Below are 19,485 nucleotides of genomic sequence, written 5' to 3'. Positions count from 1 at the left end.
CCAACCCTTCATTAGTGGCCAAGGGTTCTAACCCGAGTCACTGGGCCTCCGTAAGACGGTCATGTGCGTGGGGAATGAATTTTATAAACAAAACTCCCTATTTCAATTCTGTATACTCTTGTAAAACAGTAAGCAAGCTGCCCTAACATGCAACCTTCTCCTACCAGACATTCTGGCTTCATCTGTCACCTGACCCTCGGGCCGTTTCCCGGTCCAGCCTGGACTGGTGGCCTTTGTGGGCTGACAGACCCGAGAAGGTCTCACAGAGCCGGTCAGCCTCTCGCTCACTCGCACCGAGGCGGCGGGAGCATCGGAAGATCACCTTTCTTGGAGCCCACTCTGGAAGAGGCGCTGAAGAACTTCTTCACCGTGGTGACCTTGCGGGTCTTCTCGTTGGTTTTCTTCTCCTCAAACTTGGAGAATGTGAGGGACTGGGCCCCCTGGCTGCTCTGACTGCTGGCATAGGCCTCTTCCTCCTCCCGCTGGAGCCTGGAAGCCAGAGAAGATTCAGAATGAGCTGGTGCTGGCTCCGCTTTTCTTACAGCTAAAACAAACTGCTCGACGGGCTGAGAAGCCTCGCCATGTGGTACAACAGGAGGGAAATGTACCACTGGGTCCGAGCACTCGGACAGGTAGCTAAAGGAGGAGAGCACCTCTCTGCTTCTACCGGCCTCTTAGCTCTTGGTTGCCCGTCCATCTCGACTGCTCATTTCTGTCAGAGAATGCCAACACCTTTGACTGACAAATGCCCTTTTGAAGGGAAAGGCAGACTCCTCCAGTGCCCGGAATCTGGACACACACCGAAGAGGCCTCTGTTCTGCACTCAGGGGCTGTGCTGGACGTGATCAACGGGTGGGGGTGGGGAGAGACTCGGGCTAGGTGAGGGCCATGGGCTAAGCCCAGTGCTGGGTACACACATACCATCTCATCTCACCTTCACCGGAGAGCACTTCTCTCCATTCTTTTCCTCCAAGGAGCTTCCTGTCCAAGTTACGAGAACGAAGACTAACGCGCCCCAAAGAGCAATCGTGAGCCATTACCAACACCAACCAAAGGCACCACTGAGTTAGTCCTTAAATGCTGACTAAGAGACAGATTGTCCTTTCTTTACACATTAAGGACAAGACCTCTTTAAAATGTTGAGCAGCAAAGATGTCACTTTGGGGTGAAAGACCTTTGGAGCATGATGTTAGCCAAGAATACTGAAGATACTTGTGGGCTGCCCAAAGAAGGAACAAACCTGTCTTGGGAAAAGTACACACAGGACGTTTGTTCCCGGAGCAAGGCTGGAGAGCTCCTAACTCACTCGCTCCGGCCTCGTGATGAGGAAGGACGAGCGCCGAGGAAGGGCCTCGTGCTTGATGCAGTAGAGGCTGAGCGACAGAGGGAAGCCCTCCGTGAGATGGGCCGGGCAGGGCTTCCTTCTGGGGCTCATGGGAGGGGTCCCTACGAGCTGGGGCCACCCGACAGCACCCAGCAGCAACAGGGGTCACTCAAGAGAAAAAAGCATTCTGACATGGACATGGCTGTGAGCTCAGTTACGCTGTTCTCTTTTGCTGGTCACGCCACTCTTAAGTCTCCCCTAGTTCAGTCATTTACCGCTCGGCCAGTTCCCAGTCCTCTTGAATCTGCTTCTGCCTGGCTTTCTGGTACTCCTCCCTCCAGCACTTGGAGCAGAAGCCCTGCCAAGCAGAGTTGCCGTAGTAACCGCATCCTTTCTTGCACAGGAGCTCCGACTGGTCCACATGAATTCCTCGGCGTTCAGACTTCAGGCTCATCTTCTTCCTGCTGACCCGGGGACAGACAAGAACACGCTGTTGAGGGTGGATTCACTATCGGTTTACACACCTGCAGTAGAACAACTGCAAGCAAACAAATGAGTGAGTTCAAAAATCTGTACGTTAAAAGGAAAGACAGAAAGGAGGAAGGGAAAGAGCGAGAGTGCGAGAGACAGAGAGAGGGGTCTAATATAGCCCATGAGCCCTACTGGTGAACGAGAAAACGTTTCTTCCCGGCTCAGGAACAGAAAGACACTTTGGGGCGGGGCGACCAGATGCTTCTCAGTTGCAGTCAGAAGTTCGACATTCTTAAACTGCACGACACAGAGCAACCCTCCTTAATACTCCTCAGAGTCAGTGTGCTCCTTGGCTGATTTCAAAGATGTGAAGGTGAACAATCAGAGATATGAAGGTGTGACAGACACGCCGTTACCCACGACGAGGGAGCTGAGCATCAAAAGAGAGTGCCAGGCCTCCACATGGCCTGCAGGGTGGTCACCACCTCAGGACAAAGTCAATGAGCCTATCCCTGTCCCCACGTGTCATATGCCTGTCACTGTGACCGATATTCTATTATTAAATTGCCCCGAATCACTCGATGAAAAAATTGACGGATACTAGAAAGTACCCCAATTCTACTCCTAAACTAACAACAGCAAGCAGATTCAGCCCCAGCTCAGAGCCCAGACCCCTGGAGTCCCTGGAGTGGTTGTCCCAGACTGACCCAGTCAAAAGGCCATCCTGGGGCCCGGGACATTTCATCGTCTCACCATTTCCCAAACAAGGCACACCTTCACGCCCAGTCTGGGATTCTTCCCCAGAGTTCTCTTCTGCTTTTTCAGGGATGATTCATTACTCAAAGATCATCCTAGACTTCCACGAGGCTTTCCACCAGGCCCCAGTCTCCCCCAATCCCCGACCAGAATCTCTGTTCTCCAGAAGTTGCTTGGGCCAGAACCGCTAGCTACTTAAAATCTTGGAGGAAGAACTGTTGGGATGTAGGTTTGGATCACACAACGGGCTGATTCGTACTGTTATCATTTTGATGGTGAATGGGGGGTGTGTGTCCCTCTTGGACTTGACATAAATCTGGGAAAATGGTACCCTCATCCACTGCTGGTGGGGATATAAGATGGTACAGCCACCAACCAGCAGACAGGGGCTGACCACAGGACTGAGTGATTACACTCCTACAACCCAGAAGACTTGAACTCAGGGACCCAAAAAGGTATTCGTACATCAGCGCTCACAGCAGCATTAATTACAGCAACCAACAGAGCCCTGGTGGTGCTGTCAGGTGAGCAATGGACTGCTAATTGCAAGGTTGGGGGTTCAAACCCATCAGCCGCTCCCAGAAGGCTATGCAAAGATGAGGCTGTCTGCTCTGATGAAGACTTCTAGCCTTGGAAGTCCTACACAGAGTCACTATGAGTAGTGGCGGTGGGTGTTAAAAGGCGGAGATAAAACAGACACTCTCGAGAGATGAACAGAAAACAAAATGAGGTAGATATCGAAATGGAATACTATTGAGTCATAAAAAGGAATGATGTTCTAATGCGTGCTGGAATGTGGATAAACTGTGAACGCATTATGTTCAGTGAAATAAGCTAGCCACAGCAGGGCAAATATTGTCTTGTTCTACTTACATGAGCTAGGTACGAGAGGTACATTCATAGACAGAGATTAGATTGCTGTTGAGTACTGAGTCAGGTTTGACTCATAGTGACTGCATGTAAACAGAACAAAACACTGCCCGGCGCTGCTGGCACAACCCTCACAGCTGTGCTGGGTTTGAGCCACTGTTGTAGTCACTGTATCGATCCTTCTTCATTGTGGCTGAGGATAGTTTCCTTCTGAGGTGGTAATAGACTGTACAGGTGATCAGGGTGATGCATCTTGAAACAATTCACGCTGCTAAGTTTCACAGGTGAAAATGGCAAATATTGTGTTATCGTTTCAATTAAAAAGGAAGCAGCCAGAGGTGTGCAGAGGTCAGCCAGCGATCTGGTCTCCTGAAGGCAGCCACACCGCATGGACTGGAGCAGCTGCCCACTGTCTTCCTCCGGGCTGTCCTGGTTCCTAGTTGCTGTTGAGCTTAGTGTCAGAGGGTTTGGTTCCTATCTATTGTGTTGGTAAAGCGGAAGGTCAGCGAAAAAAGGTAGACGCTCAACAGCTGGCTACAGCAATATAGAACAATTGTGTGGATGGTGCAGGAGCAGGCGCGATTGCCTTCTGTGGTACACGGGGTCACTGGGCGTGGGCACTGGCTGCCTGGCACCTAACCATCACCACCATGAGCAGCTACTGTATGAGAGAATCTACTATCCCACAATCTCACAAATACTGTGCACTAAGCTTTCATTTTTGCTCATCTGATAAGCAAAAAAGGTTCCTTTCTGGACTTAGTATGCATGTATTTCCTTGAGGAGGAAGATGTGAGGTAAACTCCACCCAAAGAATTTGATTTTTGTCCTTGGTCTTGAGGACTAGCCTCTAAAACCTTACCATTTTCCTACTGACTGAAGCCTCCAGACTAGACCTCGGATTTCCTGAAGTGGGTGTTGACCCTTCCTGAGGGATCTGCTGACGTGGGGCAAGCGTGGGATGGGTGCATGATTCCATCAAGCGTGTCTACACAGTGAGGCCCAGAAAGGCTGCGGACATGGGCTTCCTGGTTGGGGGAAGACATGACGGTGCACAGGAGGGCAGCATGAAGTTATCACTTAGGGACCCTCCCAGACCTCACCTCGGAGTATCTTATAGCACAGGGCATTTCTGAGTTCTGCGAGTGGTTCTAGTGGATTATGGAAGCCAAGGGAGTGAGATGTGGGAACCAATAGGTCAGGTTGGGGGGAAAGGAGGTGTGGGGACTCCAGAGCTAACACTGGTATCCAGAGGAAACTCTCAGATCTGCAGGTCAGGAAGGAGGAGAGCCATGGGGACCCCTTAACTAATGGCTGGTATCCACATTTGTAGCCAGCAGATCAGATGTGATGGTGTTGTGGGGACCTGCTTGAGGTTGGTGTCTCAAGTCTTGGGCAGAAACCAGTTTTGGAGCTGTGCCTTTAACTGGTGAGCTCTGACCATGCTCTGGGTGACTGGAGTCAGAGGGGTACAGAACTGGTAGCAGAGTGCTACGAGATCTGATTGATCCTTTACAGTGGGGTGTCCAATATGTAGGCCTTGACTGGCCCAGCAAGAGGTTAACCAGCTTTGTACATAGGGCTGAGCTATTAGCATATTTTCCGTGAAGAAATGAAATGTGCGTGTTCTTTGCTCATTCTTCCATGAATTGCTTGTCCCTTTTTTTTTTTTTTAAGAACGAAATCTTTTGATTTATAGATGCCCTCTTCATAGTCTGTGGTCTTTAAAGACACCAAAGTCTTAAAGGAAAACCTGATTTCAAATCTGCCTCCCAGGTCCACCACTTTCCACAGCATTACATGGTTTCTTCTAATCGAATGCGTGCGTCACACACAGTCAGTGGTGGAGTTCCAGGATTGAAACATCACAACACAAAGTTTTGGAATGGGAGCCTGCCCAAAACATTCCAAATACCATTCCAACCCCCAGAGTGAACATGATGCTGGGCTGGCTGCTGCTGGAATGTGCTAAGCCAGCACAACAGCATTCTTAAGGACAGCATTGTAGCCCAGTCTTTTATTACACGAAATCACACCTCTTCCCAAAGCAAAATCATGACTCCAGCACAGAGCGCACCCCAACCCGGGCGACCAGCTGGAAATTACATGCAAGATCACCTGGCCTCTGAAGTCTCCCCCATCATCTTCTGCCCCCTTTGTGGGGAAGCAGTGGATGTAGTTAAGCGTGTCGGCTGAGCATGATGGACCCCTCTCGTAAAGCTTCACATAAAGTGCCATCGCACCGCAACCACAGCGTGAGACGGCTCTGCTTCCCTCTGCATCTGACTGCTAGCTCGGCTGGGCCCACAGCCACCTTCGGCACGCGGCCGTGCCGGGCGACACACACAGACACACCCTAGGAGCTAAGAGACAATTGCCTCGAATGTGTTTACTCAGATTTGCAAGCTGATTCAATCAAATCCATCTTTTCACTATAGTTTAAGCTCTTGAGAAATGCCTTGTGTCTAAAACATGCATCCTATGTAAAGGCTATGCAAGTAAACTGGATTGTGACCAAACTTGGGGGGGTGGAGGCAAATGCAAAAGTAAATAAAAATGACAATCCCTACGAACCACATCACTTACTAACCTCTACTTACTCACTGGTTGGCAGCAAGGTTGATATAATAAGAGAAGTTAAAATCTGAAAGTGCTAAAAAGTTATCCAAACAAAATGACAGTCAGGGAAAGCGAAAAGAATGGCCTTCAATGACTGGCCAGGGGACCTTCCGGGGAGCTCCGGAAAGTTCCCGCAGCTTGCCGTTCCATTTGCCCCACAAACTTGGTGAAGCCCCCTTGTACTTTTCCGAACACTAAGGGTGTGCCTGAAGTGAGATCATTCTGCAAACCTCGGGTCTCAACAAAACGAGCCGTCCGTCAACTAGGGTGCGGCCATTGTCAAAACTGTTCGAATCATCACAGCCGTTGAGAACGGCTGCAAATGCTTAACAAAATGAAAAGCACGTGCGTTTTTCACACTTTGAAGCGAGTCCGTGGGTCAGGCCCTCTCCTGTGCCTTATAAGCGAGAGTCCCACGTCCCAGAGAGCAGTTGCCAGTCCTGGTCGTGCCGGTTGTGCTGGCCTAGAGCACTGCCCTTTGGTTTTTAGAAGTGACCTGCTTTGGACCATAAAGGCACGGTCTCCGTCATGTCCACCTTCAAATCCTGCCCTGCTCCAACGCCCAACGCTGTCTGAGGAACTTTCCCCACTGGCTGGCTGACAATGGCCCCAGGTTCCCACCGCGCCTCTTGTCTACCACCGCTCCCTGCTTGCAAGCAGGCCCTCGGCACAGTGCCAACCAGAGGGTGGATATTTAAGTAAAGGCCTTGGGAATGTGTTAAAGGACTTAGGAAATATTTCTCTCTCTCTTTCTCCTTATATATACCTCTCTCTCTCTCTCTCCTTATATATACCTCTCTCTCTCTTCCTTATATATACCTCCATACTCTTGCAGGACCCAGCCAAGAGGGGAGATGACCAATCACAGGCGGGCAGCCATGCATCGGGATCATTAAAATGCAGTTTGGAGGTTCAGGTTTGGCAGGTCTCTGCAGGGGACTGAGCATGTGAATTGCTGAGTTGTCCAGAGTAAGCACCTGAGCTCTGTGGCTTGGAGAAAACTTTCTCTCCTGGCCTCACACCTGGTGGGAACTGCGCTTTTCTGAATAGTGGTTTGTGGCAGACCAGCACTCAGGCTGAGATAAGCTGCACAAGTGGGGGGTGTTTTTTCAATGACTGTGCAGAGGCATTAAGAGAGCCGGGGAAGGAGCCAGGCCCAGAAGGGCTGGTGTGGTGGCAAAAGGAGGCACGGGGAGAAATGAGATGCCATCCTGCAGCCCTGCCCTCCTCCGGTGTACCGCTGATTCTGGGCCAAAGGCTGTGTGAGGAAAGGGATGTGCTCAGGCCCAGGACCTGTCAGAGCCACGTTCCCAGTGACTAGGGAGAATGGGACCCAACCTGAGGCTGGTTTTCCCCAGAAAAACTTCACCAAACGCTTCAGCCACAACACAGGGCAAGTTTCAAAACACACCAGAAGCCTTTGAGATAGTAGCATTTTCAATATTCAGGAGACATGGGTGGAACTGCATAGAACTTTCCAGGGGAAGAGATCCTTGTGGGCTTGTCAGGGGAAACACTGTGTGGTTCTGCCCCAGGAGAAAGGGGCAAAACCAGAAAACAGCACCTCAACAGAACCTATCAAACCTGTACCAAATCTCAAGCCTAGCAGCTCCACGCAGACCGGCTTGGCTGGTCACACTGCTCCTGGCAAGAGGAAGGGTGGCTGCTTCCCTGAAAGAGGCGTGTGCTCTGGACCCTCCCTTCGCTCACATTGCCCCACTCACAGGACAGGCCACCAAAGGGGACAGCGGACAACTATCTAGCCTCTCGGGTGATGCAGGCGCTGAAATGAACAAAGACTAGAAATAACTGCGGAGCGCGGAGGGAGGTGGGCGGAAAGGGGAAACCGGTGACAAGGATCTACATGCGACCTCCTCCCTGGGGGACGGACAACAGAAAAGTGGGTGAAGGGAGATGTCGGACAAGGCAAGATATGTCAAAATAATAATTTATGAATTATCAAGGGTTCATGAGGGAGCGGGGAGGGATGAGGGAAAAATGAGGAGCTGATGCCAGGGGCTTAGGTGGGGAGCAAATGTTTTGAGAATGATGAGGGCAATGAATGTACAAATTGATGTATGTATGGAGTGTGATAAGAGTTGTATGAGCCCCTAATAAAACTATTAAAAAAATAAAAATAACTGCACACATGTTTTTGAAAATGAGACAAGGGGTTTTCTGGCTAGTGACAGACATGGTACATGGAAGAGGGCAGGAAGTCCCTTTTATGTTGGGAACACCCTCACACCTTTGTATACATTTGTGTATTTCTTGGGAGAGTAAAAATGTATTCTCTCTTCATTGCTTATATTCGGCAAGAGGAGCCGGCAAGCAGATGGGAGCAGAGAGGTGCGGTCATTCCTCCATCATCTCCAGCATCACATGAAAGAAAACCGCTCGTGTGCGACAGTTCACTCACGGACGAGCACCAACCTTGGACAGAGCAGAACTATTAGGGACTGCGAAGAAAAAAAGATTTTTTTTTTAAGTGGGATGGGAAGAGAAGCTATAAAATGATGCAGAATTTCAACCGAGACTTTGAAACCCTAAAAGCTAACTGAAATGCAACATCTGAAGACTGTAATAACTAACTAAGAACTCAAGAGGTGAAGCTTATCAGCAGATGAGAGCGAGCAGAAGACAGGCTGGGGCGCTGGACCACAGGCCAAGCGAACACGTGCAAACAGCAGCACAGAGAGAAAGCGGCATACGACACAGAAAGCGCATCGGGGCGTGGGATGCCATGGAAAGCTCTACCAGGTGTGCAGCTGGTGTCGCAAAAGGAGAGGCTGGAGTAACTCGGGCAAAAACAACATCTGGAGGAAAAACTACTGATGATTTGAACCCATAAACCAAGAAGCTCAGAGAACCCCAAGAAAGCCACGCAAAGGTGTGTTTTAACTAAACTGTTGACCGCCCAAGCCAAAGGAAAATGAAACAGAAGCCGGAGGAAAAAAGACGCAGGGCTTTGGAAGGCGCAACAATTCGGACAGCAGAGCAAGTCCCAACAGAAACGATAAGCGCCCGACCGTGGGGCAAACCTCTCCGGAGCGGAGAGGAAAGGACGGCCCAGCTGGAATGCAGTACCACGTCTTTGTTTACAACAGGAAGTCCCAATGAAAACGCTTTCAGACAGACAGGACGAGTGAAAGAATTCCCAATGAGCAGAGCTGCACTAGGAGAAATAAAAGAGGCTTCAAAACAGTTCACGGGAAACTGGAATGAAAAGATAATGGAATTGTTCCACGAACTTTTTTTCCAAGCTCCCTCAGACCAAACTATTCTTCGGGGAGAAGGAAAATTATCTTAAACAGAAACACAGACTTGCAGGAAGTGACAAAGAGCAGGGGAAAGAGAAAATAAATAGGCTAAGTATAGATGAATGCTGATCGTACAAAACAATCATCTCGTGTGGTTTAAAGTACATAGAATTAAAATCGGGAAATAATGCGGCAAAAAGCAGCAGAGGGCAAATGGTGTTAGTTCTTGCATTACTGGTAAGTGGCAACAGCTGTAATTTTCATTAGCCTATGATCACATCTAGGATGCATGTCTGTAATTTCTTTTTTTTTTTTTGCATGTCTATAATTTCTAATGTAATCAGTAAGGTAGTAGTAAAATAATACATAACTAATAAGTTAGTAAGGATTAACTCACTGCCCCAAACACACTGTCATTGAGTCAATACTGACTCATAACAACCCTACAGGCCAGGGTAGAACTGCCCCAGTGAGTTTCCAAGGCTGTAGCTGCTTACAGGAGTAGAAAGCCCTGTCTTTCTCCCTTGGAGCAGCTAATGGTTTTGAACTGCCGACTTTGTGAATCACAGCCCAATCTGTAACTGTTATGCCACCAGAACTCCTTACTAAGAGTTAAGGGGATTACAAAATACTGATTAATGCAAAAGAGAGCAATAAACAGGTTCGTGAGAAAGTTTAAATGTATGTATGTGCATGTGATAGAAAGTAGTTTAAAGACAAAATGGAACAGTGTTAATCTACCAGGAAATGTAAAAATCCTAATGGGATGTAAGAGTACTTGTTCCCAATGGCCTTGGCTGCAGCCAATTCTGTGTCCAAGAGCGATGGGTGCCCTATGGCGGGTGAAAGTGCACAGTACCACAGCACATGAAGATGGAACTTTGAGTCATACTGTGAAAGCTCGCACCTGTACCTTACGATAAGTTCTGAAATGTTTACAAAATTATGAACTCAGTACTTGAAGAATACAGTCAGTGTCCTATATGGTAAGTATAGAAATTTGAAATGCTTTCCTGGGGATGTCCTCAGCAACAAAGGTAATTAAAAATGTTAACTATGCAAAATTAAAGGTACATCTACAACTCAACGACAAAGGCCAACATACCAACTTGGACCTACTCTTAAGACTTCTCAGGAAAAGGAAAAGGAACACCTGTGGGGCCCTCCGACCCGGCTGTCGGGGATGTAAGATGCACAGCTGCTGTGGAAGAGGACAAGACAGAGCTAAGAGTTAATCATATAACTTCCACAGACCCAGCCTTTCTACCTGTAGGTCTACACCCCCAAGGTTTGAAGCAGGCACTCAAACAGCTGCCTGCACACCGTGCTCACTGGAGCCAAAGGAACAGCTTGAGTGTCCTTCAACAGGGGAATGGATAAGCAAAAGGTGCTTGCACACCACATTTTGTATTATATACAACATTATGAGAGTTCTGAGGGGCCGGCCCCAAGCCCAACTACATGGACAGCTGCCCCTCCCCCCAGAAGAATTTACTTCAGAGGACAGCACTGAAGCTACAGCTCAGGGAGAGGGACTTGTCTGATCAGAGCACACAGGAGCAAATGAAGGGAGAGGAAGAGAGAGTGGAGCACATCCTGGCCCACCAAGCCTTGAGGACGATATCCCCGCTCAGAGCTGCCAATGCACAGAGAGGACCAAATGGCCAACTCCACCACGAGACACAACATCCCTCACTGACCCACAGCCCTATGGGGGACAACAGTGGAGACACAGTGTGGGAATTGCGCCCAATCTGACCCCACCACACTGAGGCAAAACACTAAGGGTGTGCAACAGAACACTAAGGGGAACAGAGGGAACACCAAAAATAGACTTTGGGGAAGGGCATGGCGACTCATCAGACTGGACTGGAAAACACTCCTAAAGGTTGAAAAACAGACCTTGAACTATTTACACACTTTTCTTTTTTGTGTCTTTTGAGGGTTTTTTGTTGTTGTTTTCTTTCATTGCTTTGTTTTGCTCTGTCTTGTTTTTTTGCACATTATTATCTCTGCAGGTCTATCTAGATAAGATAGACTGGGTAAAGAATCTGGAGGAGAAAACAACCAGATCAATGGTTTCAGGGGGACATGGGAGAGGGGGAGGTGGGGGAAAGGAAGTGATGTTAACCAACCCAGGGACAAGGGAACAACAAGTGATCCAAAATCAGTGGTGAGGAGGGTGTAAGAGGCCTGGTAGGGCTTGATCAAGGGCAATGTAACCAAGAGGAATTACTGAAACCCAAATGAAGACTGAGCATGATAGTGGGACAAGAGGAAAGTAAAAGGAAATAGAGGAAAGAACTAGGTGGCAAAGGGCATTTATGGAGGTCTAAATACAGACATGTACATATGTAAATATATTTATATATGATGATGTGGAAATAGATCTATGTGCATATATTTATAGGTTTAGTATTAAGGTAGCAGATGGACATTGGGCCTCCACTTAAGTACTCCCTCAATGAAAGAACACTTTGTTCTACTAAACTGGCATTCCATGATACTCACCTTCCTGACATATCACTGAAGACATAGGGGTGCGTAAGCAAATGTGGTGAAGAAAGCTGATGGTGCCGGCTATCAAAAGATATAGTGTCTGGGGTCTTAAAAGGCTTGAAGGTAAACAAGCGGCCATTTAGCTCAGAAGCAACAAAGCCCACATGGAAGAAGCACAGCAGCCTGTGTGATCATGAGGTGTCGAAGGGATCAGGTATCAGGCATCAAAGAACAATGAGGGGGAGTGTGGAGTGGGGACCCAAAGCCCATCTGTAGGCAACTGGACATTACCTTACAGAGGGTCTCGGGGAGGAGATGAGCCAGTCAGGGTACAGTGTAGCAAAGATGAAACATACAACTTTCCTCTAGTTCTTGAATGCTTCCTGCCCCCCACTATCATGATCCCCATTCTATCTTACAAATCCGGCTAGACCAGCAGATGTACACTGGTACTGACAGGAACTGGAAACACAAGGAATCCAGGACAGAAGAACCCTTCAGGACCAGTGGTGTGAGTGGCGATACCAGGAGGGTGGAGAGAAGGTAGGGTAGAAAGGGAAAACCAATTACAAGGATCTACATATAACAACAGAAAAGTGGGTGAAGGGAGATGTTGGACAGTGTAAGACATAACCAAATAGTAATTCATAAATTATCAAGGGTTCATGAGGGAGGGAGGGGGAAAATGAGGAGCTGATACCAAGGGCTCACGTAGAAAGCAAATGTTTTGAGAATGATGATGGCAACAAATGGACAAATGTGCTTGACACAATGGATGGATATATGGATTGTGATAAAAGTTGTATGATCCCCCAATAAAATGATTTAAAAAAAGAGAGTTCTGATACCTGCTATGCCATGTATGAACCTTGACAACATACATGCAATATGAAAAGTTGACTCGTGGTTGGTTACCGGGGCTGGGAGCAGGAGGAAGGGGGTGTTACTACTAAACCACTGTTGGGGAAGGGGGAGATGACTCATCTAGCAATGGATCGTGTTGATGATATTACAATATGGTGGGTGTAGTTCCTGTGTTCTTCATGTATGATGTGCACATGCACAGAACACATCTTAGTATGCCCACATTGGCACAGAAAGCTCATCAGGAAGAGAGTTCTGCAGCTTGCAAAAAACTGTAATAGGCATTAATTATTTATTTGCATGAAGAATGTCATCCAATTGTATGCTAAAAGTGGAAATTTTCATATTATGTTGTGGGAAACAGAAGGATTTCTCTCAAGCTGTCTCCCCCAAATATATGCCAGACTTAGCTGCTTGAGAATGACTATACACTTCGAGGTCATCAGGAGTAGCCATCTAGAGCAAGCAGCCACCACTGTTTATCCCACAAGTAGGGCCCACTCCCTCCTGATAAGGCTAGTAGTTGTCTGTTTCCTTATAGGAGACACCAGAGAGGTCAAACCCGCCCAAGGATGACCAAGGTTAGGCTGCCATCATGAATCTAGGGTCCGCCCATCTTGTCACATGTATACCCCTAGACCTTCCCATTCCTATAGGCACACCCCTAGCTCATCCCCTTCCTGTTATGCTTATGCCTATCATAGATCCTCTTCCTACAATGTGTATGCCGATTGTACTGCCCCTTCCTGTGACGTGTGGTTATCTGTAATCATGCCCCCTAAAGTGATATAACGATTGGTTAGCAATAAAGAAAAGGCTCTCTCTGGCTCCCGGGCCAGAAGCACTCTCCCCAGTTCTCGTCCCCGAGGTGGCCGGGTTCCCCCCACGAGGACCATCAAGCGGGTCTGAGGTGAGCATGCTACCATGAAATGTGTCTGACTCCCATTATTCCAATCTCTCCTCTATCTCTCATGCTCTCTATGGCTTTACTATAATCTTTACTTATTATCGCTGTACAATTGCACCTACCAGACCTGTGATGATTTGTGGGGACCCCCTCTCTCTCCTCATCTCCCCACATTATGTATATTTGACCACAAATGTAAATGATGCATGCTGCTGTCCACAACCAAAAGTCACATACCTTAATAAAGGGCAAAGGATATTCTAGCGTGATCCAGTGTTCACTACATTGGGTGGTGGCTTTGATAAAGTCAATAAAATTTGTTAACTATACAAATGAAACGCCCTGAAATTAAATCCTCAAAACAAAAAATCCTTTGGACGTATTTTCTAGTCCTTTTGTGAATTTCTTGGATGCTTTTTCTCCAAATACAGTGATGAACTTCATTACAGAGTGGACCCCGTGCCCCCCAGACTCACTGGCAAAATTGCCACCACTCAAGTAGAACCATCGCTGGTACTGGTAGGGCAGGGACTAGCCAAACCTGCAGGAGCTAATGAACCCTAACTTTAGGAAACCAAGATTGAGAATGCAGGCATTCTTCCCTAAGGGGAAAAAGCCCAGATCCTGTGAGTGCTTTCTCCAGTAGGCAATTCCTATCTCTCTCTCTCTCTCTCTCTGTCACACACACACACACACACACACACACACACATGCGCACAGACGGCAATTCCTATCTCTCTCTCTCTCTCTCTCTCTGTCACACACACACACACACACACACACACACACACACAGAGTCTGCAATTTGTTACCAAGTCTGTCCAGGGACATTCTGGAAGACAGTGGTGTCTACTGAACACAGCTCACATGTGAGGGCAAAGACCGAGTTTCAATACCGTCATAAGACATCCCAGTGCCTGCAGCAGGTGATAACCTAGTCGGCAGTTAGTGTGCGGCACGAGACCTGCTGCCCCCTGGTTAGGTGTCATAATGGCACCAAGGTGCATCCGCTCATGGCTGGACCGAAGTTGAAATGCAGGTTGCATAAACTTGACACACCTATCATACTAATACAACAAATTTTTTTTTAAAAAACCCGCTTACTGGCGAATAAGTTCATGCAAATAAAGAGAATCCACCAGGCCTCTCATAAGAACTAAACCTATCACTTCCTGAGATGCTAGTTACTAAGGGGTTGTCAGCATTGATTTATTACCCTGCTGTTTTGTTTTGTTTTTTTACACTTATTTGCACCCTTCTCCTAATACTCTATTCAAAACCTTGGGCACTGGCCCAGCTCATGTTTCAGGAACATGTTTTTAAAAACAACAATCCAACAAACAGCTCTATGGAAAAGCAATTAAGGAACCACAGCTCCACATACTTCGACTGAGGTCAGGCTGTCCCCCCCACTGTTGAAGGCTCTGCTCTTCCCCCGACACTGCACTGTGGTGCTGTGCTGTGGGTGAGGGGCGCTGGTGGCCCAGCGGGGCAAGTGCAGTGGGTTAAGCACTGACCAGCCACTCCTTGGGGGACAGATGAGGAGAGGGTGCTTCTGTAAGGAGTCTCAGGCTCGGAAACACTATGGGGCAGTTCTACTCTGTCCTATAGGGTTGCTGTGAATCTGAATCCTCACGCTCACAGGAGAGAAAAGTATAGCAAACAGCAGGAAGGAAGAATGTCTGTCACTATTCCCACTTCTCCAATTTCAACAGATGTGGAAACGCTGTTTCCCACTCCCCACCCTTACAACTTATGGTCACATGGCCTAGCTCGAAGCCCCTTTTCTGGGCAGGGAGAGGCAGTACTACTCCAGACCCTTCTATCTGGGTAGGAGACACAAGGCCTCTATGAATACGCAGATGTGCGGGCCCACACAGACCCCATCAAGCCCATCTCAGGAAATAACAGCCAGCTGCAGGCAGCTGGGCCAGGGGAGCAGAGTTCAAGTTGCCCCCAGCCCGGATAAGACCTGGAACGAGGTCTATATTTACAGAAATATACATTGTAGATGTGTGTCTGTGTGTACACATATAAAGAGGCTTCAAAAAGCTCATAGACAAATTCCATTATCTTTTCACTCCATTTTCCATGAACTCTTTGAAGGACCCTTGTATGTGTGTGTGAGCGCTTTAAAATCTTTGCAGAAAAAGACCACCCTTCCATTTCACTTTTCCATGAACTTATTGAAGCTCTCTGAGTTTGGTGTGGGCGCGTGCGCACATATTGGCTCCAAAAAGTTCATGGGAAAATTCCACTATCTTCCCATGAACTTTTTTGAAGCCCTTTGCGTGTGTGTATATAAGCCATCAAAAACTTGTGGGAAAACTCCTGTATCTTGCAATTTCCCTTTCCCAGGAACTCTGTGAAGCCCTCTGAGCGTGTGTGTCTGGAGGCGGCTGAGAGAAAGAACACCATGAAATGAGACATTGCCTGATAAACAGAGACCAAGAGGACAAGCGGTTAGCCAGGGCAGGAAGGAGCAGGAGATGAGGAGTCTTTGCTCAGGAGAGCAGTGGGCACATGCTCCCATGTTCCAACGGTGGGGTGATTTGGAATAGGATGTGGACGATGGGTGCACAGCACAAGGAATGCCACGTGTAGAAATGGCTGAACTGGCATAGGTTTTGTTGGGTATCTTTTAACCGTAATAAAAAAGACATATATTTTCCATAGGTGTGCACGGGGACATGAACTCAAACCCCATTGTTGAAAAATTCCTACCAGGAACAATCTGAGAAGCCAGTGGACAGTCTGAGGCTGAGTGAGCCACTGGCCTGTCAGGTCAAGCCAGAGACCCATGCTGCTGGCCCCAGAAAGGCTTTTATTGGTTAGGATTTGAAACTGTGACATCCACCCAGCTGGTGAAGCAATGAGGGATTCTACTTAGCCACCCACAGAGCAGACAGCCTGGTGTGTGGAGGTGGTGGTGGTGGTGGGGGGGGAGTCCCTCAGGCACGAGACATTCTCATCGCCTCAGCTCCCAAAACCTGGAATGATTTTTCTTCTGAGAACTGGGTGCCTTCTGGCAGGTGCTCACTGCAACTTGAGGCAGGTGCAAGTCTTCTCTAAATTGGTTCTACGGACACAAAGGCAAGTCAAACCTGCTTCCGTCCTTCAGGCCCAGCTCGTCGCCTGCCGGTTCCTAATTGTACAGTTCAGTGGGGTGTGCATGTGTTTGAGGGAGCTTCACCCAGTTGGTGGAAAAAGTGAGTTAGTTACAGACTAATGGGATTTTTCCCATGACCTTTCTGAAGCCACCTCACATCTTTGGAAGCCACGATTGCTCCTGACTCCTTCCTAGAACAAGATCAGCCAGAAGCCAATGATAGGCTACAGTCAGAGAGCATGTCCCACAGTCGGAAGGCACGTTCTTCTGCTGACCACATTGTATAAGCATTCAATCTCTAAAGGCATTCTGTGGTCCTGTTTCTTGTGAAGGGCCTTCTAAGAGTGAAATAAGACAGCTTCATAGCAAATATGTTTAAAATTAGCAAAGTCTAACGTTAGAGGAACTGCAAAAGTCAAATACTTTCACTGTGTATTTTTAACTGCGGCACATAAAATTATAAATAGACTCCTCTGTAAAGAAAAAAAAAATTCCCCAACAGCCAGTCTTCATTGTCAAACACACACGAAGTCACCACAGATGCGGTTCCAATGGGTATTTACTCGGGACAGGCTGCAATGGTGGTATCTACGATTTCTGCATGATAACCCCCTTCGGAGTCGCCCCGTGCCTTGTAGAGAGGAAGTGGCACAAGGCAGGCCAGAGGATGGCAGAGATTTCAGGCCACCTCCTCTCACGGTCTCTCTTGGTGAGGATCAACGGGTTGTGTGTCACCTGCTCCTGAATACCTTCTGGTGACTTCTCACTGCAAACTACAGGTCTACCTGGCTCATTCGGCCCGAGTACCACTCTCGGCCTCTGGATGCCCATAAAGAAGGGGGCTGGGCTACCAGGAGCAAGTGGACATGTTCTGTGACACAAGAAACGCGACACTTCCAAAAGCAGGCAGCCAACGGGGCATTTGAGAACAGCACCACCAGAAGTACCACTTGTATCATCCAAACAGGGGCTTCAGGCAAACACCAGGCAGATAAAAATACTAGCAAAACAGTAGGAGCTGGGAGAGTGTTGCTGTTTTCCTGCGTTTACTGAACCAACAGTCGAGGTTATCTCAAGGCAGCTCAGCGAGAGGAAACATCCCAGCACAGCTTCTCCGGCGCTTCCCATGGAGGTGAGCGTAACTAAGACTTTCAACACGTGTGGCATCGACGCAGTTTTCAGCACAACCTTATTGAGGGGTTAGAAGCCACTTAATAACACGTCTGTTCTGAGTCACAGGTGCTAAGTTACACAAATGTCTTCTACAGTCTAAGGATGGGTCATCTCTACTCTGTGACCAATAAAAACACTTGCGCCAGAGATCAAAAGGTGATCAAAATGCAAAAAACCCACTGCCATCCGGTCAAGGCTGACTCATGGCGTCCTCTTGTGGGTTTCTGAGCCTGTAACTGTTTACAGGAGTAGAAAGCCTGGTCTTTCTCCTGAGGAGTTGCTAGTGGTGTAGAACTGTCAACCATGCAGATTCGCAGCCCAACGTGTCCTCACTACACCACCAGGGCTCCTGATCTAGCTAGTTAAAATCAATCAGTTAAGGCTAATTCAGTATCTGGAGTGGAAAAGCAAACTCTTGTCAGAGAGGGGTTAGAGTGGGCACTGCCCCCAGCCCCACCCCACTTCAAAGCTCGGATCTATAGATACTAAAATAAGTGCTTATCACATGTTTTCAGTGAAAGCAACATCAGAAATCAATGAATTATTCTCAACAAGTACTCATGAGACACTTGGGAACGCCCTACTTTGAACTCCCAAAGAGGTGAAAGCAGAAATCCCATTTACAGAAAGAAGCCTACCCGGTAACTGGCAAGACACCCTGAACACCCATGAATAACAAAGAGCTAAGAATACCACCCAATTCAAGCATTTTAATGAGCAGGAAGGATTAAAACACGTGCAGCTGACAATCAGGTGTTATTCTGGGCAGTGAGATCTACCTAAAATTCCATCCTAAGCACACAAGAGCCTTCCTTATCAGATAGAGGGCCAAGCTCTGGTGGTTTTCGGAAGTAGCCTGGAGCCAACTCCAACTCCCCTGTAGGCCTCAAGGGGGTTAGAGTACTGAGCTCTGTAGGGTTCTCAGGGGCTACTTTTGTAGGCCATTCTTCGGAGGCACCTCTGAATGGCCCCGATTGTTAAATGTCTGTTTAGTAGCCCATCTCGTTGGTTAACTGCTTGCATGTCCCCAGGAACACCCCCAGATTTACCTCTGCCGCTATCTCCCACCACCTTCTGGCCTGATCTCACTTTGCACTCCAGCCATACCTGCTGCCTAACAGTGACTGGAAGGAACCCTGGTGGCGCAATGGTTAAACACAGGCTGGTAACCAGAAGGCTGGTGACTCAAAACCACCCAACAGCCCTGTGGAAGCAAGCCATGGCAGCCTGCCCCATAAAAACGAAGGCTTAGACTTGCAGTGGTTCTCAACCTTTCAAATGCTGCGACCCTTTCATACAGTTCCTCATGTGGTGGTGACCCCCACCCATAACATTATTTTCGTTGCTACTTCATCACTGTCATTTTGCTACTGTGATGAATCGGGTGACCCCAGGTTGAGAAGCGCTGGCTTAGAGACTCACCCGTGGGGCAGCTCTACTGTGCCATATAGGGGTGGCTGTGAGTCAACTTGACACCACCCAACCATAGTTGCTGGCCTCCTGTGTCCCACACCCACCAAATCCCCACTCCACTTTATGTTCGGAATCTTGCTCGCTCCTCAAGACGCGTCCCACACTGAGCTGACATGAAATCTCCCATCCCTTTTTTGAAGGAGCCCTGGTGGCACTGTCA

At 48.2% G+C, this 19,485-nt stretch overlaps 1 protein-coding gene across 1 annotated transcript in view; it reads right to left on the bottom strand.

Moving 5' to 3' along the window:
• The window catches only part of RABGEF1 (RAB guanine nucleotide exchange factor 1), a 45,236-nt gene that overhangs the window by 23,180 nt on the left and 2,571 nt on the right, over window positions 1-19,485 (bottom strand). The window contains exons 2-3 of the mRNA XM_045284517.1: window positions 1,600-1,785; window positions 323-489 (exon numbers count right to left, since the gene is read on the bottom strand). Of these exons, the coding sequence (XP_045140452.1) occupies window positions 323-489; window positions 1,600-1,785 (353 nt within the window). The remainder of the gene's footprint in view (window positions 1-322; window positions 490-1,599; window positions 1,786-19,485) is intronic.

This window comes from Echinops telfairi, unplaced genomic scaffold (assembly GCF_000313985.2).
Source record: "Echinops telfairi isolate 266 unplaced genomic scaffold, ASM31398v2 ScPeMD7_5;HRSCAF=22, whole genome shotgun sequence".
NCBI lineage: Eukaryota > Metazoa > Chordata > Mammalia > Afrosoricida > Tenrecidae > Echinops > Echinops telfairi.
Note: the sequence above shows the minus strand (reverse complement) of the source record. Positions and strands in the feature narration are given on the sequence as shown.